The sequence below is a fragment of the Acomys minous genome (genome assembly GCF_964271855.1).
Source record: "Acomys minous genome assembly, chromosome: 3".
Taxonomy (NCBI): domain Eukaryota; kingdom Metazoa; phylum Chordata; class Mammalia; order Rodentia; family Muridae; genus Acomys; species Acomys minous.
This window is the reverse complement of record NC_140485.1, coordinates 18,044,696-18,070,790: the sequence shown is the minus strand read 5'-3', so window position 1 is coordinate 18,070,790 and position 26,095 is coordinate 18,044,696. Positions and strand designations below refer to the sequence as shown.

General features: G+C 48.3%; 2 protein-coding genes across 3 annotated transcripts in view; one reads left to right on the top strand and one right to left on the bottom strand.

Moving 5' to 3' along the window:
* Nucleotides 1–10,152, top strand: part of ATRN (attractin) — a 115,502-nt gene extending 105,350 nt beyond the window's left edge. Inside the window, exons 28-29 of one of the 2 annotated variants that reach the window (XM_084774211.1) lie at nt 1,922–2,040; nt 5,662–10,152. In XM_084774211.1, coding sequence (XP_084630337.1) covers nt 1,922–2,040; nt 5,662–5,917 — 375 coding nt within the window. In that variant the 3' untranslated portion in view covers nt 5,918–10,152. The remainder of the gene's footprint in view (nt 1–1,921; nt 2,041–5,661) is intronic. The other variant, XM_084774210.1, reaches the window with a different exon arrangement.
* Nucleotides 10,153–18,236: 8,084 nt separating this feature from the next.
* On the bottom strand, nt 18,237–21,578 carry GFRA4 (GDNF family receptor alpha 4; the record flags this gene model as incomplete). The annotated part of the gene is made up of 6 exons (XM_084774939.1): nt 18,237–18,433; nt 18,502–18,597; nt 19,364–19,498; nt 19,573–19,682; nt 19,732–20,095; nt 21,533–21,578. 6 exons carry the CDS (start codon nt 21,576–21,578, stop codon nt 18,276–18,278), a joined length of 909 nt encoding a protein of 302 aa, XP_084631065.1. The 3' UTR covers nt 18,237–18,275.
* Nucleotides 21,579–26,095: the final 4,517 nt, after the last annotated feature.

The following is a 26,095-nucleotide window of genomic DNA, read 5'->3' as shown; positions in this document are numbered from 1 at the left end:
ATACCTGCACAGGCACTTACAAACGCATGCATGCCCACGTGGACAGCACACCTGCACAGGCACTTACAAATGCATGTACACAGGGACAGCACACCTACACAGGCACTTACAAACGCATGTGCACATGGACAGCACACCTGCACAGGCACTTACAAACGCATGTGCACATGGACAGCACACCTGCACAGGCACTTACAAACGCATGTACACATGGACAGCACACCTGCACAGGCACTTACAAACGCATGCACATGCATGTACCATCCCATACAGCACAATGTTTAGAAGTTGGAATCTTTTCTTTCTGTTTTCTTTTTTTGTTTTGTTTTGTTTTTCAAGACAAGGTTTCTCTGTGTAGCCTTGGCTATCTTGGACTCACTTTGTAGACCAGGCTGACCTTGAACTCACAGAAATCCTCCTGTCTCTGCCTCCCAAGTGCCGGGATTAAAGGCACGTGCCACCATGCCTGGCTTGAAAGTTGGACTCTTTATGCACTTCTTTAGACTATAAAATGATGTAGCCACTTGGACAGTGGTGGACCAGACTTAGCAGCACATGCCTGTAGTCCCAGCACTTGGAGCACAGATGCAGGACAGTCACCATCAATTCAGGACCAGCCTGGACTACTGGACAAGATTTTGTCTCAAGAAAACAAACACAATTTTAAAATGTACTGTGGGAGGTTATCTGTATTTCAGTGTTTGTGACAGCCTGAAAGTAGGAGCAATCAAATGATGTCAGTGGCTGAGGAGATCAGCAAAGTGGTATAGTTTATTGCTACTAGAAAGTATCCATTGAAAGGAAGAAAAGTCTAATATAAACCTTAAGAATTGTGTTACGTGAAAGATGCAAATTATCTAGAATAATCAAATACATTGTGACAAAATAAAATAGTAACTGTCAGAGGCTTGGGGAAAAAAAAAAGACCAAGGAGGAGTTGTTTAATAAATAGTGCAAAGTTTCGGTGTTTCAATTTCACAACATAAAAAAGGGTCTGGAGATGGAGAAAGTAGCTAAAACACACTTCTAATTTTACATGTTTTTCATTATGAAAGTGTGACCATGTAGTGTGAATCACATACACACACACACACACAAGATGGGGAGGAGAGAGAGAGAGAGAAAATATGACTTTTAGTAATAACAAAGCCAGGAGTATGCACAAGAATTCCTTCATGGTGCTAGTAAGTGTCCTAAATGCCCTTTAAGAACAGGGTGAGCCAGACCTGGTGGCTCACAGCACCAGGCGGCTGGGGCAGAGGGCTATAAATTCAAGGCTTTACCAGGCTACATGGTGAGGAGTGGGCTTTACTTGAGTTGTCCTTTTAGGTCATAGTCTCTCACTGAGGGAAGTCAGGGCAGGAACTTGAGGCAGAAACTATGGAGGAGTGCTGCTCGCTGGCTTCCTCCCAGGTTCTTCCTTAGCTTCCTTCCTTTATTTATTTATTTTTAATGTGTATGGGTGTCTTTTCTGCTTGTATCTCTGTGTACCACATGCATGCCTGCCACTCACAGAGGCCAGAAGGTGGCACTGGGTCCCCTGGAACTGGAGATACAGATGGTTCTGAGTTGCTTTGTGAGCAAACACTCTTAACCAATGAGTCATTGAATGCATTTCCCAGAGCTAAAGCATCAGATAAGTAGGCAAGGGATCCATTTGGTGAGCTGAAGATGCATGGAATAAGCATGAATGTAAAACAGACAGCTGTCTCCATAACATCAGGGTCTGTGTTTGTGCCAGGTGTGCAGGGCTTTCCAATGGGCCACCAGACACACATGGCCAACCCTGAGACTGAGAGAGCCCTTCCTTGGCACTCATGTGGCTGTGGAAACCTCTCATAGCCAAAAGTTGTTGACCCTAAAAGCACTTGACTCGGAAGTGTGGGGTAAGTTATGGTACCTCTGTGTTTTCTTCCTCCAGACTGTTCCCAAGCCCATTGCCCTGGAGCCCTGCTTTGGTAATAAAGCTGCAGTCCTCTCTGTATTTGTGAGGCTCCCTCGAGGACTGGGAGGGATCCCTCCTCCTGGTCAGTCAGGTGAGTGGAAGGGAGGGGGTAACAAATACTGATCTGTGAAGCACTAAGCCTCAGCTGTGTCTTCTTGGTAAAGGACCTGGGTATAGGGGCACTGCATAGTAGTGCTGCCTCTGGCACAATTCCATAGTTCCAAACCGTGTCCCTGGCCACTGGCATTCCTGCCCTGGACTGGAAGTCCAGGACCCTCCTCACAGCGCACAGGTTCCTCAGCCATTCGTGCTACAGACCACACCTCCTTTCCTTCTGGTCCCCTTGACTCTGTTGATCCCTACCTTTTTGTTTTTTAAACCCTTATTCTTACCTTAAATTCAGCGTTCTCCTTCATATGCTCATAATCATCCCCAGTGCCCCGCTTCCAGCCGTGTCCTCAAAGCTTGTGTTGCCCGAGGAGATCCTTCTAGCTGTGCACCACAGCTGGCGTAAGCTCTCGCTATGCAGCCCAGGCTGGACCATAGCTCACTACAGGTGGGGGTGGGGCAGTGGAGAGGCAGTGGTGGTGCACACCTGTAGTTCCAGCCCTGGAGAGGCAACGGCAAGTGGATCTCTAAGCTGGAGGCCAGCCTGGTCTATAGAGTAAATTGCAGGACATCCAAGGCTGCAGAGAAATCCTGTCAATAATTAATAATAATAATAGTAACAACAACAGCAACAGCAGCAGCAGCAGCAGCAGTACTCATTACATAGCCCAGGCTGGCCTCAGGCTCATAGTCAGCATCCTACCTCAGCCTCCAGAGCACTGGGATTACAGTTGTGACCCTCCATGCTTTGTACCCTTGTTTTAAATATGAGGCAGAAAGACGTATTTTGAAAACAAGAGAGATTTTGGAAAGTACAGTTCTACTGGGCTAATGCAGACAATTTTCATTCTTTTCCCAGCCCTCTCTAGCAATTTCATTGAAATATCATAGTCTTTGAAATTATATAGGCTTTTGGGGTTGGGGGAGCCTGGACTGTTTTCAAACTCAATTTGTAGCAAGGACGACTTTGAACTTGTGATCACCCCGCCTCCTCTCCAGTGCTGAGATGCACACCACTCCTAGTTTATGTGGCACTGAGGGGAAAACCCAGGCCTCATGCCTGCCAGGCAAACGTTCTACCAACCAAGCTACCCCACAGCTCCTAGATTACATTTTATTACAAACACTTTGTCTTCAGCACATTTTCCCCCCAAAATAGCATCTCCATAGGAAACAGGTACCAGTGGTGATTTGGGGCGGGAATAGAAAAAATATTCTTACTATATACTTTTTTTAATGACTTCTTTGTTTTTATTTTTTATGTGAATGGGTATTCATCCTGCATGTGTGTCTGTGTAGGGGGTCAGATCCCTTGGAACTAGAGGTACAGACAGTTGTGAGCTGCAGTGCGGGAGCTGGGAATTGAACCCAGGTCCTCTGGATGAACAGCCCACGCTCATAATTGCTGAGACATCTCTCCAGCCCCTTCTGTATACTTTTGGATTTTTTTTTTCATTTTGGGTATTGCTGAGCATCCAAGATAGATCTACCATTTATTCCTTCTTTATAACAATCATTAACATTTTAACAACTTACTACATAAAAAAGACCAGTGTCTTTTATACTTTGATATCAAACATGTAAGTCATAATTTATTATATTGTTTTAAAGTTGGAGGCAGAGATAGGAAGATTGCTACATAGTGAGGTCCAAACCGGACAGGGCTGCGTAGTGGAACCCTGTCTCAAGAGAGAAGTTCTTTTACCACAAGGGCAGAATGGAGAGAAGTTTGGGGAGTATCTTGATTATGGAGCTTCATATAGGAATGCCTGAGGCAGTGTGAACGTTTAGGACCTCACTCAGCTGCAGTGGTGCTCGGGACTCGGGGTTGCCTCAACCCAAACAACCTTGAGTTTAGTAGGAAAGTACACCTGTATCCTTGTCCAGCTCTGAACTCAGTCCCCTTGGTGAGCCCTCCAGAAGGGCCTTCAGTTACCTGGCAGAATGGAAGGAATCTTCCCTCAAAAGGGAAGCCTTGTGTATCATGGTGTCAGAACTCACTGTCTTCATCATACCGTGGCATCCCGCAGGCACTGAGCCCCTAAGTTAGCCTTACTGAAGACAGACGGACTCTGTGATCTGGCACTCTGCCGCACATCCTGCTTCATAAAGGCAGGGCCTTTGGTGGCCATAGAGAGGTTACAGCTCTGTAGCTTTTTCTTCCTCACCCTTTACTTAATGCTTCCTCCCATCAGTGGGGTTATCAAGCACAAGTTATCCCCCAACTTAATCCTCTTGCCTCAGTTTCTCCAGTGGCAGGGGACTACAGACATGTATCATTGTGCTCAAGTCCTATTCCCATTCCTTGGGTGGAGGGGAGCTGTCAAGGCAGGGTTTTTCTGTGTAGCCCTGGCTGTCCTAGAACTCACTCTGCAGACCAGGCTGGCCTACCTCTACCTCGCAAATGCCAGGATTAAAGGTGTGGGCCGCCACCACTAGCTCCCATTACTTTTTAAAATCTATTCCAAGAATCAGATCAAGGGCCTGGCACATGTTGAGCAAGCGCTATACCACTAAGCCCCCTTCTTTTTAGTGATACCTTTCTCTGTACTCCCAAAACATCTGAATATGTACCATAACAGTTATCACTAGTGTGGGCTCCTCACCGTGTACTAGACACTGGTCTCTGCTTCCTCCTCACTTTATAGGCCCAATAAAGTAGATTAACAAATTTAGTCTTCTGATCACTAAAGCAGCCTTGGCAGAGTGCTCAGCATGAGCTGACCATTTCCTTCAGTGTGAGAATTCCTGGAGGAAATTCCCTGGAATGCTGACTTCCCTGGTTTATTGGTTACCAATGCAAAAAGAAAAAGCAGGGGAGAGGCACTAGAGTTGTGTCTGAGAGTAATGGTAAAGGTTACTGATGACTGCTCTGTGTCATCGTGCACAGGGTTACAAAGGGTCACCGTTTGACCCCAGACACAGCTTTGTGCTGTTCTTATTCCAGCCTCATTTCACACATAAGAACACTGCCACATGGGAGATTAAAGAACCTTGTTTATTCAAAACCGAGCCAAGGACACCGCATTGAGCACTGCCCGTGGTGTAGACATGACACAAGCCATGCTGGATGGTGACATGGCTCAGCTGATAAAGGTGCTGCTCACCTCTAGGCCTAACAGTCCTGAGCTGGACCCCAGAATTCACAAGGTGGAAGGAGAAGGCCCACTCCTGAAGGTGACCCTCTGCTTCACACGTACAGCATGGTTCACACACACACACTTTAGTAGCTTGCACTAAGCAGTGACATAGGCTGAGCCACATCTCACTGTGAAGTAGTGCTGCTGTCACTGTTGCCTTCTAGATAAGAGGCAGGAGAAGGTACACACTCGGAGCATGGCTGCATCCTCGGGCACATGCTTCCACTCTGAGGCAGACCACACTGCTTCAGCGATCTGCTGTGGAGGAGAGAAAATAGTTAGGTATGCATAAATAAACTCTGCAAGAACACACAGCTGAAACCATCACCCAGGTGGAAAGGGGAAGGAAAAATGGAAGGACTCCCGGGCATATCTTTCACGATGGAAATATAAATGGAAATTTGATTTTTTTTTTTTTTAAAGTTAGCTGCTCTGTGACATGTGTCCCCTCTTGTGGGTTCTTCCAAGGTCTCGCTGTGGCCAGTGCCCTGGTGGACATTTCTCAGCAGATGCCAATAGTGTACAAGGAGAAGTCAGGCGCAGTAAGAAACCGGAAGCAGCAGCCCCCTGCACAGCCTGGAACCTGCATTTGATACTGGGCCAGGGACTCTCCCTCACAGAGAGGCATGTGGCCACCACGCTGTCTACAGGGGAGGGTGCGAGCAGGAAGCAGGTGTCTGGCAGAAGACTGGAAACCCTTGAAGCATCCAACTCACGTGCATGATCATACAAGCTGTTTTGATGGTTCATCCCTTCTGTGTCCAGCATCTAACCTTTTACTTTTGTGTAGGAAATAATTTAGTTACAAGTCCAGGAATTATCTGCTCTACTCATGGGTGGAGGAGACCAGCGTAGAACCAGTGAGAGCTGAAAGTGATGCTGAGGTCCCTTGAGGAAACTGTTCTTGGGAGTCTCAACTGCAAGGGTGATGAGCTCTGTCAGCAGCTCTCCAGCGTGGTCTTTTCGACACTCCTCAGATGAGCTGCTCTCATCTGAAGCCTGCTGTCTTTTTACAAGATGTACTTCTACTCTCTTCCAGGAAGTAGCTTTTTTCTAGCTGAAAACCAATAATGGTCTGTCTTTTTGGAAGTCCTATCAAAGTATAATCAGTGGGGGCCTTGTTTTGTTATTTGGAGACAGGGTCTCACTGTGTAGCCCTAGGTGGCCTGGAACTCACTATGTAGATCAGGCTGGACTGAACTCACAAAGATCCCCCTGCCTCTGCCTCACAAGTGCTGGGATAAAAAGCATGCGCCACCAGGCCCAGCAAAGGGGGCTACTTTAAATGTCAAGGTCAATGGTGTTAGAATATTAACAAATGTAATAGATAATTCTCTATAGCAACTTGATTAGTTTAATTTTAATCCATTCTTCTCTTTCACTCTGTCTTACACACATGCACATGTGCACACACACACTAAGTGCCTAGACTTTAAATAGATCTAGCAATTGGAAAGTTAGTAAGCCTAAGTTTTTACATGATTGCATTACTACATTCTTGTAAAATTTAAGTAACTATCATTGCAATGTGTTCTTTTTCTAAAGTCTAATTTGCAGCCAGGAAAGAATAATTATCATCCCAAGAAACATTTAATAGGGACTACTAGCAATAGGGACTGACTGACCCGCCAGCCCTGGCCTAGTGTCACTTTAGGCCTGATGCTTGGGCAGCTGTCTGCCCAGGCACCACAGAAATGCATTGGCTTATGTCATGTGCCTCTCTGAGCAGAAAAGAGCACTGAGTGTGGAACGCCTGCCTCTGTCTTCCTGCAGCTCACACAGCCTGGGATGGAGTGAACACTGGAAGAGGGATGACGCCCTATTCTGGGGCAGCATCTGCCCAGACTGGGAAAAGGGCCTGGGTCCATGTCCCCCTGTGGGGTTGGTCCAGGTTGGTCTAGGCTCCTCCCAGCCCCAGCTGTGGTTGCGAGGTGGTGGTGAATGCTAATGAGGATGAAAAGCACATGGGGAAAATGGAAGGGACAGACCCTCTCTCAAACAGAAAAGTACCACATTAAGAGGGATGACTGGTCCTGTACTCGTGCCACAGGCCCCTGTCTGGACAGGGCATTTCCCCATCTATGGTGCTCAGTATTCTGGCACTATGCAGCAGCCTCACACCTTTCCTCTCCTGCTTGATATCCGGGCACTTCTGCCATTACCTGACTAGAGTAGCCCTCTAGCCAACGATGCTCAAATGTATGAGTTTGGAGAAGTTAACACTCAGAAAAACAAAACCTGCAGCGTGTCACCCTGAAGCGCAGTGCCGAGGGAGGAAGCCTTTCTCTAAGCCCCGCACTAACACAATCCCACCACGACGCTCCTGGAGTGATGTTTCCAAGCTGAACCTCAGAACACTGATGCACAAAACACTGCTATAAGACTCACCTCTCAACACACCGCTTTTTATACCATTATTACAAGGCAGAAAGTTCTAGAAGAGATCCCAACCTCATCCCTTATGCAGTTAGGAGCTTCCCACATCCTTGGCCAAGCCCAGCACCTCCAAGTACCTGTAGTGGTCTAGCTCTTCTGCATAACTACCCAGGGGAGTCTTGGCCGAAAGAAAGAAAGAGGGAAGTCCCACTGGGGTTTGTCCTACAAGGAATTTCCCCCTGCTTTTTTCAAAGGACCAAATTTCTTTGGCCAAAGAAGTTGCTTCTATGTTAGTCTCACACCTTGTAATAATATGTACTGTGGCTCCCACCTACCCACTTACGGTTTTTCCCTTTAGAGATGCTGTTTTTCTTTGAGAAGGAAGAAGCAAATGGCATTTAATGCTGCTTCAAGAATGGAGAAACAGCCAGCTTCACCTGCATCTGCTTTAGCTCCCTTCAGGCTTAAAGCAGAAGGGAATGACAGGAAGAAGAGCTCAGCTCAGCCAGTTACCAAGAAAGAGTACGGCTGTGGCCCGGTAACTGCGTGTCATGAGAGTGTATATAAAATAGTCATGAAGACACTGACCTTGCACTTGTACATAACTATACAGTAGTGTCCAGAATGTCCAGACATTCAGGGTGTACATAAACAGAAAAGTATCATAACGTATTTTTATTAAACATTAACATCTGAGTTTCACCTAATGTGTTTCTGTGCCATATACTGGGTATCCAAGCTCTGGAAAATCATCATACCAGGCCCTGGTCTATTGATAAGGCCACACATTGTACCACCATGCTGGTGTGTTCAGTAGCCTTGTGCCCGTTAGGGAACTCTAGACAGTGATTAAGCTCTCAGAATACCTAGGAAGAGAGCAAGCATGGTGACGCACAGCTGTGATCCTCATTCAGAAGTCAGGAAGATCAAAAATTCAAAAAGGCTGAAGAGAAGGCTCAGCGGTTCAGAGCACTGGGTGCTCTTGCAGAGGACACTAGTTAGGTTTCCAGCTCTCATATGGTGGCTCACAACCACCTGTGACTCCAACTCCAGATGACCTCATGTCCTTTTCTGGCCTCCTTGGGTGCTTGTGGTAGTTCATATGTGGTGCACAGCAAACATGCAGGCAAAACACCCAGTACACATAAAACAAAAGAATTCTAGAGTAGCCTGGGCTACGTAGCAAGAGTGTCTCAAAGCAAACAGACCCATGAAGATCCAGGCCATGGGTCTGTTTACATGGCAGTGCAAAAGAGAACTCAGGAAGCAAGAGTGTTCATCACTGTTGGTAATTTCAAGCTCCTTGTGACTTCTGGCATCTCTGTGGGGTGATCCTAAGCTGTTCTTTTACTCTTTAAATTCAAAGACTGTCACCCAACAATGTCAGACTTTGCAAAGGGGCTCTCTAGGCTGCAATGTTGTGGCTTCATCTAAAATTTTAATGACATTTCTGAGAACCATGTTCTTTTTATACTAGAAACTGGGGATGGGAGGGTTCATTTGTTGATAAATAGCACCATTTCCCCACACCTCAGCCTCCTGTCCCTGTCCTGGTCTTCCCTACACAGTCTGGAGAGGGGTCTGAAAGGTCCAAGGAGGTATAGCAAGAAAACAGCCCGTTGCCCCCTGAGCTAACCTGGAAGAAGACTCACAAAAGGAAAATACCAGAGTATCTGGAAGGCTTGAAGTGTAGGATGGGATCTCATTAGGGAATCGGACCGAACAAGAAGAGCAGAGGCACCATGGGTGGGAGCTGCGGGAGCTGCCAGTGCAGGATCCCCGCAGCACAGTGGGTGTGCAGGGGAGGCAGGGGGTGACCTCCTAGAGGCGGTGCTGTTTTTATGAACACCTTTGATCCTTGGTGTCCTAATCTGTTCAACAAATATTTACTGAACACTTCTAAGCTAAGCTAACATTTGGGCAGTGACTGGGGTGAAAACACAGCTCTAGACACAGCTGTCGTCATAGGAGAGCTTCCTGGGAGCAGAACCAAGAAGCCAGAAGGTTCTTCCTGGCTCCCTGAGGAAATCTGAAATGCTGAGCCTGAGCCTTGTCACAGCCTCCCAGCACAGCTTTGGAATGAACGTCAGCATGGCCTCTGGCTGAGCAGAGCCTCTGGAGCTCCACGCCCTCCAGAATGCAGAGAGACTGACACCTTCTCTCCTGAAGGCAGCAACAAAGCTGCTCTCAGAGTCTGACTCTGCACAAAACACTAGGGAAGCCTGCTGAACTAATTCTGCCTCTGGAAATGTTTTCTGGTTATTTACAGTTCATTGTTTTGTTTGTTTGTTTTGATCCAAGCTTAGTTTGTTAATATGTGTAATTTAGCATCTGTTGCACTTGTGTAAATATGGAGTAAGTATTGTAAACTATTTAATTGCTGGGATTGTTGGTGTTATACATACATTTAGGACTGCAATTTTTGGTATTTTTTGTATTGTAAAATAACAGCTAATTTAATCAGGAACAAGAGAATTAAGGGGGGTCTGCATTTTAAATGCAAATGTGAAGCACTTGTATATAAACAAAAGTAAATACAATAATACAAAATTCCTTCTGAAATAAAAGTAGATCTGGTAAAAATGTGGGGTTCTGAATGTTTATTTTATATTTATATTTTATTTTATATTTACATCTTGGTCATTATGTCAGCAGTGAGGGCACAGAGACAACCACACGTTACCACCCTTGGCAGCCTCAGGACTTTCCCTAGCTGAGGGACTGCAACTTGACATTCTTGGCTTAAGCACTGAAAAGAATGTCAGGAGCAGCCAGTTTATGAAGTGTTATTTGTGTGCATGGATGTGAGTGAGAGCACATATATGCCACAGCATGCATGAGGAGGTCAAAAGGCAACTTAGGGAAAGTGTCCTCCAACTGTGGCCTGAATAAACAAGCTCAAGACTTTAGCCATGCACCCTCACCTGATGAGCCATCTCATCAGTCCAGGGTATTTTAAAATATTGCTTATTTACATATGGGGGTGGGAAATGCAGGTGTTACAACACACGGTGAAGGTCAGAGGACAATTCTTGGTGGTCAGTTCTCTCTTGCATTATAAAGCCTGGAAATCAAACTTAGGTCAGACTAAGCGGTGAACATCTTTAGCCACTAAGGCATTTCGTTGCCAAGATAAGGAGACTTTATTAATAATACGTTTAATTAAGTGCAGGAGTGCTGGGTGTGGTGGTGCACACCTTTGATCCCAGCCTGGTCTACATAGCAAGTTCCAGGAGAGCTAGGGCTACATAGTTAAGACCTTGACTTCCCCATCCCAAATTAAGCACAGGGTTTAAGAGAGGTGCACAGAAGAGTAAGATGCTGCAAAGCATCAATGTGGACTTCTCAAAATTGTAGTAAGACCAAATGTTAGTATAGCCTCCTAAAGAGAGGCATAGCTCATTGGGAGTTTTTGTTTGTATTGTATTGTATTTGGTAGTGGCTGCTGTTGTTTGGTTGGTTGACTAGTTTTGCTTTTACAATATTCATATAGGATGTTGGTGAGGTTTGAAGTTCAAAGTGTTGTTAAGAAATATACATGAGACCCCAAGTAGTTCCTGAGAGACACCTGGCAGGGATTACGATTGATGAGGTCTCCAGAATGCAGGAACCCAAAGTCACCTCCATTCAGACCTTAAGCCTGGTTCCTTGTTAACATAAAAATATGTATGAAAGGAATATTAACTCTGTCCGCAGCTTCTACGGCAAATATTTTTTAGATGTACTTATTTATTATCATGTATACAGTGCTCTACCTGCATGTACCCCTACATGCCAAAAGAGGGCATCAGATCACATAGATGATTGTGAGCCATCATGTGGTTGCTGGGAATTGAACTCAGGACCTCTGGAAGAGCGGTCAGTGCCCTTAACCTCTGAGCCATCTCTCCAGCCCCCTACAGCAAATATTTTTCATTGTCCCAGAATTCTGGTTTTTCAAGCTGGTGAGAGTTCAGTCAAGACTCCAGGACTAGGTTCCTTTCCCTGCCCATGTCCCCATAATTCCTGTCTCTGTATCTTGCCGCACTCTCAGCTTGGTTATTGCCACCCCGCTGTACAGGTTTGAGTCCTCCTGTACGATGCTATCCTTTGGCCAATGTTTGACCTTGGCCTTGGTCTTTTTGTGAGGTTATTTCCACTCACAAAGCCTGTCTGAAGGCCTCCAAGTGCCCAGGTAAAAGTAGTACTCCCAGTGCCAGGAGCTGCAGAATGAGGCCATTGAATATGAGAACAAACAAGTGAGTGGTCACTTGTAAGGGAAGGTGGGCCAGAGTACGCAGACCAGGTGCTGGGGAGGGCTGGGCACCTGGAGTGGGCATGTGGCAGCAGCTAACTTGAGGAGGACTTTGAAATGTTGGAGCCGCCAACAGGATAATCGCCTAATGGATGAACAACTTGGTAGAAGGCACAGGACTGCTGCAGGCTCAAGGCCAGACTGGGCTGCATGATGAAACTCTCAAAAGAACAAAACCTAGCCGAGACAGTGCTGTGTGTTCATCAAGTTCTTCTCCACATTACCCAGGCTCTGAAAATTAGGTTGGGTCCACACTGGGCCGTGGCTGACGGGATGTTGGAAAAGTGATAACACCAAACTTTTGCACATAAAATGTTTTTATTTGGGACCTTCCCTGGAGTTCATGGGTTAAAATGTTGGAAGGAACCTTGGTCCCTGAGCCATATGCAAGCCACCTGACCAGCAAGAGCTATGTTGTTGTTGTTAAAATTCCTTCCCAGGGAAAAATGTAAGCAATGCCTGACCCTCAAAGGTCCCAACAAGAAACAGGCATGATTCCACCAAAGCTCACTAGGAAACCAGGGAATGTACTGGGCTTCCTTGCAAACCATAGATGAGGGCGAACTTAGAGAAGGGTGGGTGCATCTCCCCTCACAGTCCACACCCTGAGAAAGCCTTACCCATCAGGGTTGAGTGCATCTCCCCTCACAGTCCACACCCTACTTGACTGATTTTTTTAAATATCATTTTTAATTTTATGTGTATGGGTGTTTTGCCTGCATGATGTCTATACATCACATGTGTGTGGTGCCCACAGGGACCAGAGGAAGTAGTCACTACTTTGGGTCCTGGAAACTGAACCCAGGTCCTCTGAAAGAGCAGCCAGTGTGCCTAACTACTGAGCCATCTCTCCTGCCCAGACAGAACCTCATGTAATCCAGGCTGGTCACAAATCTGCTTTATAGTAAAGAATAGCCTTGAACTCTGATCTTCCTGCTCCTACCTCCCAAGTATTGGGGTTACAGGTCTACACCACTGTGTTGGCTTGAGTGGGTCATCATAAGTTGAGTTCTAAGCCGGAGGTAGTGGCTCAAGCCTTAAATGCTAGAGCTTTGTTGTTTAAAGGTTTATTCTTATTTTGTGTACGTGAGCGTACGTATGTGTGTATATATACTGTATGCATCTGATGCCTACAGAATCCAGAAGTACATGCTAGCCTGGAATGAGTGAGAGGTACAGTTGTAAGGCATCAAGTGGATGCTGGGAACTGAACCCAGTTTCTCTGCCAAGAACAGTAGGTGCTCTTCCCTCTAGGCCTGATCCCAGCATTTTGCAGGCTGAGGTAGGAAGATTATCCCAAGTATGAGGTCATCTCCGGGTTATATGGTAAGTCCAAGACTCAGCTACAGAGTAGGACCCTGCTTAAAAAGAGGCGGTTGGAGAGAGGCTCAGCAAGGAAGAACACATCCTGTTCTTCCAGGAGACCAAAGCCAGGTTCCCAGCACCCTTGGTGGGCAGCTCACAACCGCCTGTAACTCCTGCTCCAGAGGATCCTAAGTCACCTTCTGGCCTCCGAGGGCACCTGCACATATGTGCACAGACACACACATTTACACATACTTTCAGAAGAAAATATTTTTAAAGGAGGAGATACTGAATTCTAAAAATCAGTCTGCAAGCAGAAAATACAAATGGGCAGGAAGTCCCGAAATCCAGGGGGCCTACTGTTTGGTGAAAAGCCCTGCTTCTAGTCTCCAAACAGGAAATGATGTAAGCAGCAAAGACACCTGTGACTTGTGACTAGACCTCATGATAAAAGTCAGTTAGAGAATGTGACTTCCCACTTGGAGCTGGTAGCCTCAGCCACCACCTTGAGAAAAAATGTGGAAAAGGAAGCAAAGAATGAAACAGGTGTGAAGACTGTCGAGAAAGAGCCGTGAGCGCTGCCCTTCACTGCTCAGAAGCAAGTGCAGAAAGGCACTAGTCTGTGCTATAGGTATAGGTCAGCAGTTGAGCACTTGTCCAGCGTACACAAGGCCTCGGGAGGACAACGGAAGGGAATGGAACATTTCTAGTGATGGTGGAAAAGAGCACTCTGGGCATGTGGTGGGGAGCAGGTATGGGGGTATCTGGGAGACGAGCATGCCAAATGAGCCGCAGATGAGTCTCACATTGGCTGGTACAAGGTGGGCTGAAGAGCGGGGTTACAATGGAAGGTGGGCCTTTCCTGGTAGCTAAGTTTGTCTGAGCAGCTGGACATGTTTTTGTTTCTTCTAGGCTGCTTAGCTGGACTCTGTACTTAGCCCTTGCTCATCCTGAGCCTTTCCGAGGAGCTGAGCTTGTTCAGGGGTTGTCTTTGCAGCTGGACTCACCTGACTCTCAGCAGGCTTGACCGCCTGGGTACTTCACGGGAAAGGACCAGCCTAGGGAATCGGATCAGTTCCAGGAACTTCCTGAAACTATTCTGAGATCATTTCACAAGCTTCCCTGTAGGATGGAGGGTCCCACCTCCTTAGAAACGTCCTATCCTAAACCATCCTGTTCTGCTTCTCTTTCCCATCCTGTGTCTTAAGTTTGCCTCTACGATGGAAGATTTTTTTTACCTCAGAGGAAACTGCTACACAATATCTCAGCACCTATCTGTGAGTTAAGTGTTCTTTGCTCAATTCCTGCCCTTGAGTTCTGTATTTTATCATTTTTTTTCTCTATATCCTTCCTTTGTCTGGGGACACATTTAGTTCATTATTTCGGCATTTCGAGAAAAGGTCTCACTATACAATCCATGGCCTCAAACTCACCTTTCTGCCTTCACATCCTTAGTAATGAGATGGCAAATGGGTCTTAACACTTGACCTGTTTAAGGGTGAAGGAATGTGGACCTAGTAGAAAACCTGGGCCTAGGTAAGTCTGCAGCCCCATAAGGTGGAGCCATGTTGTTGCTGTTGTGCAGAAATACCCCAGAAACTGTGTGCTGCCACCATCCTAGCCTTCTAGGATTTTGTCAACAGAATTTGGTTCATAACCTCTCCACTTTAAAAAAAAATAAAAAAAAAACAACCCAGTAAGAGACATTGTCTCTTTAAAGTTGGACTCTTTCCTTGTGCCCTTGAGTTTGGGAACCCAGAAGGAGATGAGACTGGATGATGCCCAGACACGTCAGGGAACAGGACGTCCACTGCTTGCAGATGTTGAATCTTGTTAAGCTATAAGCAATGACTGGACGGCAGTTGTAAGCTCATAGCTGAATTAGTTAAGTACAATTTATATTATACAGTTTTAGTGCAGTTACAGTTAACAGAAAACTTAAAGTCTAAGTTGCAGATTTAAAGGCACTGTACAACCATGATGCCTGTAAATAACTTTATTCAGCCCCGTTCTGCCACTTAGAATAGTCTATCATACACTTGAGCGGCCGCTTCGGGAGTGTTGTCGAGCTTTGGTGGTGTTTCTTAGTGTTGGACTGCGTTCTCAGTTCTGTCTTAGACATTGGCACTACAGTAGCCAAGTCCGTTCGTGTGTCTGTCCCTGTGCTCTGTAACCCCTGCCGAGTGAGCGCTCCTCGGTTTCCATGCCAGCTGCTTCAGGAGTGGTTTTCTATCCCCTCTGGCTATGGCCAGGGCTACCGAAAAGAGATGCCATATTTGTACGCAACACTATCCCTTTGACTGCTAACGTGTGTTCCTGTTTGCTGTGCCTTGCTCTGCCTGCTTTTTCGTGCTAATAAAATACGTTTGGTGTTCGCCTTCTTAAAAAAAAAAAATTAAGCAAAATCAGAACCTACTCAGAGCTGGCAATCTGAGAAGACAGTGGGGTAACTGTCCTGTATCTCATTGCCAGGTGGCAGAGTATATGCAAGAAGGGGCGAGGGAGCAAGAGCAATCAATCATTCTGGGGCTCAGGCTTGCCGCTCAGGTGGTCAGGTGGTCAGCCCCGTTTCTGAGAGTTGCGCCATCTGTGCTTGTCTCGTTACCATCCCTGGTCCTCTCCCCGCCTTCTGTGGATGTTGTGTCCCCGATCAAGTTCACCCGCCAGTGTCCACATTTCCTGCAAAGTGAGCTGGTTTGTTGGGCTTGACTATGCCTGACTCATTTAGGGAGGGCGGGGAAAGCGTGGGCAGTAAGTGGCTTCTACATCAACCTTGCACCTGGCTGCTGGGCCCCCAGCCAGAGGAGCATACATGAGCCGTGAAGTTTCCACCGATAAACCCACAGATGCCTCTAGCACCTGCCCTTCTGCCGCAGGCTCACCCATGCCACCTGGCAGCGGTGAAATCAATGCCAACAACAGATAACAGAGACCCTGGCACAGGGCCAGGACCACAGTCTTGAGAATGTGTACGCAGGACAGCTTCCTGGAGGGACGTGGAGGCTGACGCTCCACTGTGATAGGGGGGCCGTGGGGAAGATAAAGCGGGGCTCAGCCTTAATGCACATTGCCAGACAGCACCAGACGTAGACCAGGACCTGTTTTTAGATAGAAGTAACAAAAACCAAACAAGTAAACAGGGGGACTGCTGGAGCATTTGCCAGCCTTGGTAGGGTTTTTCTTTTGTTTTGTTTTTTTGTTTGTTTGTTTAAAGCAGTTTGTTCTCACCATCTGACCGAGCTGTGCCGCTCTGGAGGCTCTCAGATCCAGACTCTGCCTACTTCCGGTTGCAGTGGCTTCAGACATCGCATCCCTTTCCTGTGACTGCATCAACCCAAGCTCTGTCTGTCCTTGAATTACCTCCCTCCACACTGACTTTATAGAGGAAACATGAAATTGTGTTTAGTGCCTGCTCGGGTGACCCTCCTCAAGATCTATACCGTAATCACACCTTTACCGTATAAATGACTCTGGCCCCAGTGTGTGATACATTTGCAGGTGCCTAACCTTAGGACAGCAACCAGCCACAGCCGGGGAACTTTACTGTTTTCATCTTCCTACTAGCTTTGGAAGGCTTATGTCTACACGTTCTATCCAGAATTGTATTTTTATTTAGAATCATTTCCACTTTCTAAAAATGCCTACAGATGTCTCCGCAGTTAAGAGCTCTATTCCCAGCACCCATGTCAAATGGCTTGCAGCCTCTCAGAACCGGAGTTCCAGGTAATCCTGGCCTCTGTGGGCACCTGCATGCACATGGTGCATGTATGTACACTTGGCACACATGTAAAATAAAATGTAAGGTCTACACTTGATGCTAAATATCAAAGTCAAACAAGCAGTGGAGTTGGGCACAACCACAAGGAAATCGCTTAACAGACGTCTCATTCTGTGTCTGAGCGACTTTGCCGTAGTAAGCAGGGCACAATGATGACTTCCACCCTGACTCCCCCACCCACGCATGCAGAGGTGTCCATCTCCACATCGGTGGGGAAGGCTGGGCTCCCCTCTTCGTGAAAGGGGAAGGAAGAGTTTGGACCCACGGCCGCTCTCACTCTGCCCAGTACCTTTCTTGGGAAGCCATCCCTCCCAAACCAGGTCACCTGTGGGCTGTGGCTCTCCTTAGCAAAAGGCCCATGACGCACACTGGACCACTAGCGTATCATCCAGGAATGCTGGAAAGGAACAATGCCTGTCTCTTAGAACCCTCTGCTGAGATGCTACAATGTGCAGCATCCTAACCAGGTCTTTCCTAGCTACGGAGCAGCTGTGTGAAGACTAGCAATCACAGCATCCTTTGAACCCTGAGGACAGATGTGCCCAAGCCCAGCTTGCTCGTGCATTTGCTCCACCCACTTGGACCTGTTTGTTACACTAAAGCCAGGAGCTGGCTGGTAATACCAGCAAACGCCATCTTTGAGTGTGCACCCAGTCTCACTTGATGGCTGCCGCCCCAGGCATGGGTATTCAGACTCAAAGAGTAGTTCTGGGGTATCCAAGGCCACATGCGTCTCCACATTTCCAGGTCAGATGACAAGGAAAACCAGGCTGGTCTTGGTGCACATGGGTTTATTGAGCTGACATGCTGCTCCTGGTGCTGGGAAACCATGAGGGGGTGGGGAGGCTGTGGACCAGTGGGATGCTGAGCAGGAGGGGGCTGAGTCTCTCTTTTTCATGCCCACACAGCGGTGTCATAGGCGGTGGCAAGCAATGTCCATGCTAGGCCTGGGGCACCGGGAGGCTTAAGGGTATGTATCGCTAACTGGGGGGTGTTCAGGCTGCAGTCTTATCTATCGGTCTGTCCATATGATCTCCTTAGTGCCTTAGCTGCTCGGAAGAAGATGGCTTTAAATTCTAAGAGGAGGGTTAGTCTCTGTCCTGCCCTGGGGGCCCAGGGAGGCCTCCTTTACAGGTGACCATCTCAAGGATGGTGAAGAAAACGTTCAAGATGCCTACTGACAGGGGGGCCAGAGACTTTTCAGTCCCACCTTAGACTCCAGCCCTCCATCCAGGGGACAGGCACACAGGTGTCCAGACCTGCAAAGGACAGCAGATCTAAAGGCAGGGAAGTTGCATGTCAGTGAGCAGTAAGCCAGAGACATCCCAGTCACCTGTGTTGTCCACAGTCCGCCTTCCTAGTCAGAGGAGGGTCTGGAGAGCCAGGGCAGTAAGTATAGACAGCGAGGACACCTTGGGAGTAAGGAGAAAAGAGGGGCTGCTTCTGCCTCCATCTCTTCCCAGGCCACTCCATGTCCCTACTTTGGTCTGCTTGGGAAGAGTTAAGTGTAGAAGGAAAGGCAGAAGCTGCCAGCTCCTCATCCTCTTCGCCATACCTACCTGTGGGAAATGGTACCCAGCATTCTGATATGGCTTCAGTTGGCCCTGCAGAATTGACGGCTGCAAGCTGTCAAAGGCTCGAATGGCACCATCTAGGGAGTGGAGAGATTTAAAGGAGGCGTGGCCAGGAAACCCTAGAAAAGGGATCCAGTGCTTTGGGACAAACTGAGACACTGCCTGGGGATCTGTAAGTCATGGCCTGAGATGGCAGGTAAATGTGCTAAGAGCAACCCACAAAACTGCTAGTCTTCATCCTCACAGGAGAGGTTGACAAGTGTCGTCCCCACTTTATAGGTGAACACAATCGGGATTAATGAGAGTTTAACTCTCAGCTACTATGCAGCAGAGACAGGCGTCAAACAGGCCCGCAGAAATCTGGAACTGAGCCATTCCATCCCGAGGCCAGGACAGCATTGTAAGTTGGGACACATGGAGGAAACGGGCCTCATTCGTGCCAAAGTAGAGTCTCAGCCAATTCCAGGCCGCTGGGCGCGTTGTAACTCATCCCCTTAGGCCCTCAGAGATTCTGGACACTTCTAGGAGTCTCTTGCGATCAGCTATCTGGTCCCCGAAAATAGCAGCTACTCAAAAACCCTCATTCCATAAATAAACAAACAACAACAAAAACCAGACTCACATTGACCGGCAGGATGGCTCAGCAGGTAAAGGCACTTGCTTGCCACCAAAACTGACACCCCAATTCTATTCCAGGCGCTCACGTGGTGGAAAGAGACTCTCACAAGCTGTGCTCCGACCTCAACCCATGTGCCATGACATGTGCACACTCCCACCCTCACCCACGCCAAATAAAAGGCAACGTAGACATTTGAAGGGCCCCCCAGCTCTCTAGCCCCTCACCCAAGCACGAGTTCCTGGTAAAGAGCTTGCGGAAGGCTTCGCATTCTTCGCGCCGATTTCCGCTGATCCCACAGCCGCACCAGGGCGCGACGCGCGTGCTCACGTTGTCCAGGTAGTTGGGGGTGATGACGGTGCCTACAGGGACCCCAGGGCGTGTGATGGATGTCCCTGCGCCCGCCACCCCGCCCGCCGGAGCCCGTCCACCGTACCTACGAGGCCTGCATAGGCTCGCAGACAACGCGTGCCCGCCTCCTCCGGGCAGCCGTCGCGGGAACCGGGCGCAGGAGCGCACGAGGCCTGGAAGGCAAGGAGACGGGGCCTGCGCGCGCCCGGACGGCGGTGAGCGGCCCAGCCCGCCCCGCACGCACCTGCACAGGCGGCTGCGCTCGCAGCGGTCCAGGGGCTTCAGGCAGGAGGGCGGCGCCGGCCCGGGGCCCGCGAAGGCGCAGGCGGGCGCGAAGGTCTGGCGCCGGCGTTCGGCGCACGCGGGACCCTCGCACCCGCAGAAGAGCAGCGCTTGCGTGAGCGCCGGAGGCCCGCGACCGAAGAAGCGGCGCAGGGCACGGCGGCAGCGGGAGCGCATGCAGTCCCCGGGTCCGGTCCAAACCCCGGGCGCCGGCCGACCCAGGCATAGAGCCACATACTCGGAGCGCAGCTGCTGGCACTTCGCATCTGCTGTGCATGCCTCGGCCGCGTCCACGCAGCGATTCCCGCCGGTGGAGCTCGCAGACCCTGATGAGGGGCGGGCAGACTGCAGTCCTGCGTGTTTGGCTCACCCCATTTTACACCCCCAGAATTTTGGGGTTGCCCAAACCCAAGGGGAGAGAGTATGGCCCATAGGATTGACTCGGAAAGGCTATGAACAGGTCCTAGGGATATCTACCCATGTTGTGAGTGGGTGCTACACTCGAAGGCTGGGCCTGACCTTTCCCCAGAAGCTGAGGTCCAGCCTCCACCACCATCTCCAGAACTGCCGCATGCATCCACACAGGGTCTATTGGGCTCCTTCTTTCCTCCCCAGCCCCCGACAGGACACTGGGGGTAACTGATTCAGCCAATGGAGATGTTGGAAATGGCGCCCCTCATCCTTTTAACACACTGATGTTCTCGGACACATGGAAACACCTTAGTTGAATCTCCAGGTGTCTGGTCCTCCTTCCATCCTGACCTGTGTGTGCTGTCTGTCCCCTGCGCTAGGTCCTTCCTGGGTCTGAGTCTAACCGATCCTGCCCCATCCAGAGTCTGGCTCTGGACCAGCAAAAGAGGGTTCTGAGCATCAGGTTCTCCCGAAAGGGTACTGTATATTGAAAAGCACAGCTTCCAGCTGTGGATTCAGACAGAGCCCGATGGCAGGCCACGGGGCTGCTTCCTGAGACACACAGCTGCATGTCCATGAGTAGTTTCAGCGAAGATGCAGGTAAATGACAAGATGACAACCCACTCAGAAAAGAGAATGCCTGACACCGTGGGAGGAGCAGCATCAGAAGGCGGTCAACCTGGCAGCTCTGCCCAACCTTGCCACTGGACATAACCTAAATCCAGCCAAGACTCCAGTCACCAAACTCTGGCTTATGGCGCGCCCTTTTCCCATCCTCTTGCTCTGGCCTCTCATCCATCTCCCTTAAGTGCGCTCTACTCAACATGGCACATCTTTGCTCTAAGCTCTCCCCCATCTTAAATCCTACCAATATCCATTCCTCACACCACAGCCCATGACACGATCCCTTCCTGTGCTGCCCCCTGTGGAGAAGAGGCAGCCCTGGAAGGCAGAACATCAGCGGTGGGGCAATCGGTGTGGAACCCCCAAGAGCAAGAGACAGGAGAGGAAGGAAGGAAGGAAAGAAAGAAAGAAAGAAAGAAAGAAAGAAAGAAAGAAAGAAGAAAGAAAGAGAAAGAGAGAGAAAGAGAAAGAAAAAAGTTCCTGGGGCACAGGTATCAAGGCCAGATTTGAGAGGGGTTGGCTCAGCTGAAGCCAAAGATGGGTGCAAGGCATTGAACAGCAGAGGCGGGATGTTACGGGTCCCTGCCAAAAATCACGAGCCATTTGTGAGCATCCCTTCGAGTGATGCAGTTTTTTCTTTAGTCACTCTCTTGCAGTCTGACCTTGTCCCTGAGGATCAGAATGAGTGAGGGCAGGGGTCAGGGGGCAGGGAGGAGGCAGGTTCTCACCCAGGAGCAGCAGCAGCAGCAGAGCAGACTCCAAGGAGCAGGCCATAACGACTGGCAGAGCCCCAGTTGGACGGGTGCCTCTTCCTACAACCAACTAAGCCTGGAGGGCAGTGGGCACCTGCTGATAGGTGTGCTCCAGGCTCTTGGGAGGAGCCTTTATAGAGGAAATCACATCCCGTTTGTTCTCTTCACTCTGTCCCCACCCCCAGGCTAGGTGGATCCAAAGTCACTAAGCAGGGGTCTATCTAAAATTACCTGCACGGATCCGGAGTACTAGATTGCCTGGTATGCGCAAGCAGGTTGGCTTCCAGTGGGAACAGTTCCTCATTGGGGGCCGGGGGTGGTGGGGGAGCTTCCTAAGACTCAAAAAATAAACAAGAATTAAACCTCACAAGTCCGGTAAAATTGAAATGGGTGAAAGTCACAAGGCCCCTTCTCAAGGTTATAAGGCAGCTGTTAAAAGAAGACATCCCTGACAGGCCGGGCTGGCTGCTGGCCGTTCAGAGAGCTTTCGAGTCATCACCCATGTTTCGGTGGGTAAGGAGCCCATCACCCACATCATTGTAAGTAATCCCAATAAACTCAAATGAATGAATGAATGAATGAATGAATGAATAAAAAAACCCAAATCTCCCAAAATAAATATATTTGCCAGTTCCCAGCAAGCCTCACACACCCAGCAACACTCAGCATCTCCAGGAGACCTTGCTTCTCCCATGCTGGACCAGTCACTTTAAGAGATCAATTGTTCTTTGTCTCTCTTTATGATTTTTGTTGTTAGCTTTTTGTTCACTGGTTTTGCGCTTAGAGAAAAGTTGCCAAGATATTGGTATCCCGCCCACCCAGACTCTAAACTCAGCTCTCTGACATGGTCATGGATGAGGAACAACATGCAGAAAACAGCCCTGGTACCCTGTGAAATAAGCTACAACCATTTAAATTCTCCAGTTTCCCAATGTATGACCTTTTTCTGTCCCAAGAACAGGGCATGGCGGCATACACCTGTGAAGCTAACACTTGGAATCAACAGTAAGGAAGGAGGGGGCAGAAGGATCAGGAGTTCAAGGCCAGCCTGGGCTACACTGAGATCTTGTCTCAAAACAAAAACAAAAATAAAAATCAAAGCAACAACAACAAAACGAAGATAGCTCCTTGAGTAAAGACTCCTGTGGCCAAACTTGACATCCTGAGTTCAGTCTGCACCCATACTGCAGAAGTGAACCAATGCCCTAAAATTGTCCTCTGACAAGGCACACACACACTCCTCACACTCCCCCACCACTCTCTGTCTCTCTCACACACAATCAATAAAATGAAAACAAAAAACAAAAACCCGAGTTCAGATCCAGGATCCCACACTGCATTTGCCATGCCTCTTCCCAAGTGAGGCAGTCTCTCGGTTGAGTCCTGTTTCCTTGTCTTCTCACTCAGGTCCTCCCTGCCACCGACCCACAAGAAAGGAAGCAACCCGTTTAGGAAGCCCGTCCCGATTTCCCCTGTAGGTTTTAGCTCTTCCTCACCTTATTCCCATCCTTGACAAGAATTCCGACTATTTGTTTTCTGGATTATTTCTACTGAGTCAGTCTTACATCTGGTCAGATTAAGACAGCATTATTTAAAAAAAAAAGAAAGAAAGAAAAAGATTTTTATGTGTCTGTGTGTATGCTACCTGAAGCCAGAAGAGGGCGCCAGAGCCCCTAGAGCTGGAGTTGTCAGCAGCTGACTTAGGAACCAAACTCTAGTCCTCTGGAAGAGCGTGGAGGGGCTGAGGCAGGGCAGGGCAGGGCAGAAAAGAGCTTGCCAGCTGTAGGAAAGTCCAGGGTGGGGCTGGCTCAGTGCAGTGCCTTGGGACCAAGCTTGAGGACTGGCAGAGCAAAGGGCCAAGGAGGGCTACGTGCCAGGTAAGCAGTCAGCCAAACATAGCCTGGAGTCAGTGCAGGCAGACCAGGACCGACTGGAGCCTTGCCAGGGAGAGAAGGGCTGGGCTTGGGAGAAAAGTGTTCCGTCTGACCTAATACGGCCTTTTGCATAATTATACTGTGGCGGCGAGACAAACGATTTTCATTCCTACATTGGGGAGCAACAGTGACGTCATGATGGCAGGGTGACTGTGTTCGACAAGAACTGTTGAACCGCTGAAAAAACTGCCCCAGACATGTAGCTGTGTAGTGTGGGGCTCACCCTGTCTAAAAAGAGGCCAGAAGGGACTAGAAGAACGTATTCGCAGCTTCCCAGGCTAGTCTCTGTAGCACAGAACGCCCGCGCACAATCAACGCCAGAAAGAAAGAGCATGGCTGTGCTCCAACAAAATTCTATTTCTGAGCACTAAAGTGTATGCTAATTTTCACATTCATAGTTTTCTTTTTAAAAAAGCTATTTGAAATATAAATACAATCCTTTTAAGAACAGGCCTAGAAAAAGCAATTAGTGGCCTGGACTGACTTGGCCTATTCACCACAATTGGCTCTCTCCTGTGCAAAGGCAGCTGGGAGGCTGCATTTGGCCCACTCACCACGGTTGGGTTTTTTCCCATGCTGGCCTCTAGCTGGTGTGCGCAATAAGAGGCATTTATGAAAATACCTCCTTAGCTCAAAGAGACTGAACTTTTGCTGGACCTCACAACCAAGTTAATGTGCCATGAAACCAATTAGGACTTAACCTGCTGACCTACTATGTGGGCAGCCTGTTTATTTAATCTCCCTCTTGTAGACAGCCCCGGCCATGTCTGCTTCTTTCTGCTCTGAACTCTTCCATATACCCTGGCTGTTCTTTCTCTTTATCTACAACAAAACAAAACAAAATCTTCCCTTTAATGAAAACTTGGAGCGGCCCTGATGTCAGTTTATACACTTGCTTACAGCCACAAGCTGTGTCCCAAGCCAGGTCTGGATGCCTGTCCCAATAAGCCATTAAAAGAGCAAGCCAAAAAAAGCAGAAGGCAGAAAAAAGGGAATGCGTTCTGTGTGGCCACACTGAGAAGACAGACAATGAGTTCCAGGGCACACTGTCCTGCCCAAGTTCTAAAGTGAAATTAAAGTTTAAATACGAGGCCAGGGATTTGTGCAGCCAGGTGGTCCTGGTCAGCCCTGCCCACTATTCATTCACCCATCCTTATCTGGGCTTCCTTCCTATCCTGTGAGATAGTCTGACAAGTTGTTAGAACTTTATGACATCTCTTTGTGGTGACTGGCTGGCACCTTTTCCTTCTCCCAGCATGAGATTCCTGGGGAAGTTCCCATTTCAGCATCGGGTGTGGTAAAGCTGGAAGCTGAGGCCTGAGGGCTCAAACTCAAACCACAGACTGGAAGCAAGGAGAGCAAACTGGGGGTGGAGGGAGGCTTTGAACCCTCAAGCCCTACTCTTATCAAAGCACCCTCCAGCAAGGCCACACCTCTTAAACCTCCCCAAACAGGCTTACCAACTGGGTGCCAAATATTCAAATGCCCACAAATATGGAACACATGCTTTCAAACCACCACGACAGGTATACACCAATGTATTTGGTTTATGTGGTGTGTAAGAGACATTAAACTCAATTTTTTTTCTATTAAACACTAGTGTAAAACTTTTGTTCATAAGAATGAATTCAATTTTTAAAAATCTCCCCACCTTGTAAAACCTTTATACAAACGTTTTAATCTCCCAATCTGGCAAAATTTTTGTTTACACAAAGCCCCTTCTACATTCTCAAACTTAAGTGACTTAAGGGCCCCCCATGTCACCCCCTCCTCCTGCCTTACAGCTCCCCTTCATTTCTTTTGCACAGAGTCTTTTTAAAGTAGCTAACCTCTAAAGACTGTGAGGGCAGACCACCAGCGGCAAAAAGAACAGCTACCACCTTCATTACACGTCTGTAATCCCAGCACTCTGTAGCCAGAGGCAGGTGGATCTCTGTGAATTTGGAGGCCAGCCTGGTCAACAAGTCAAGTCTGGGCCAGCCAGAGCTACATAGAGAAACCCTGTCTCAAAAAAACAAATTAAAAAAAAAAAAATCCAAGCGCACTTCCCACCCGGTGTGCTGGCTCTGTGGAGTGCAGTCTCTTGTTCAAGACGATAGTTTTGTCTTACCAGGGCACTTTTGCTTTGTTTGGGCATTTCTTTGTGTGGTACTGAGAATAATTCTAACATGTTAGATACCAAACCCAGGGCTTTGTGTATGCTAGGCAAGCACTTTACCAATTTCAGTTCATGCTTCAACACACACACACACACACACACACACACGCACACACACACACACACACACACACACACACACACACACACGCGCACTAGCACACCTGTGAAGTCCAGATATATCAGGGCTCCTGGAGCTGGAGTTACAGTGATTATGAACCACCTGATATATTTGCTAGGCATTGAACCCTGGTCCTTTGGAACAGTAATATGTACTCTTAGCAGCTGAGCTGCGTCTTCATTTCCCCCATGACCCTTTTGTAGCCATCCCGTAACATACATACATAGTGTGAGTGATGCGTATTATGTACACATTATTAGTTAATATTAGCAGTTAAAATTGTAATAAAAAGAATCTGTGTTTGCCAGTGGCCAGATGTGAAGGGG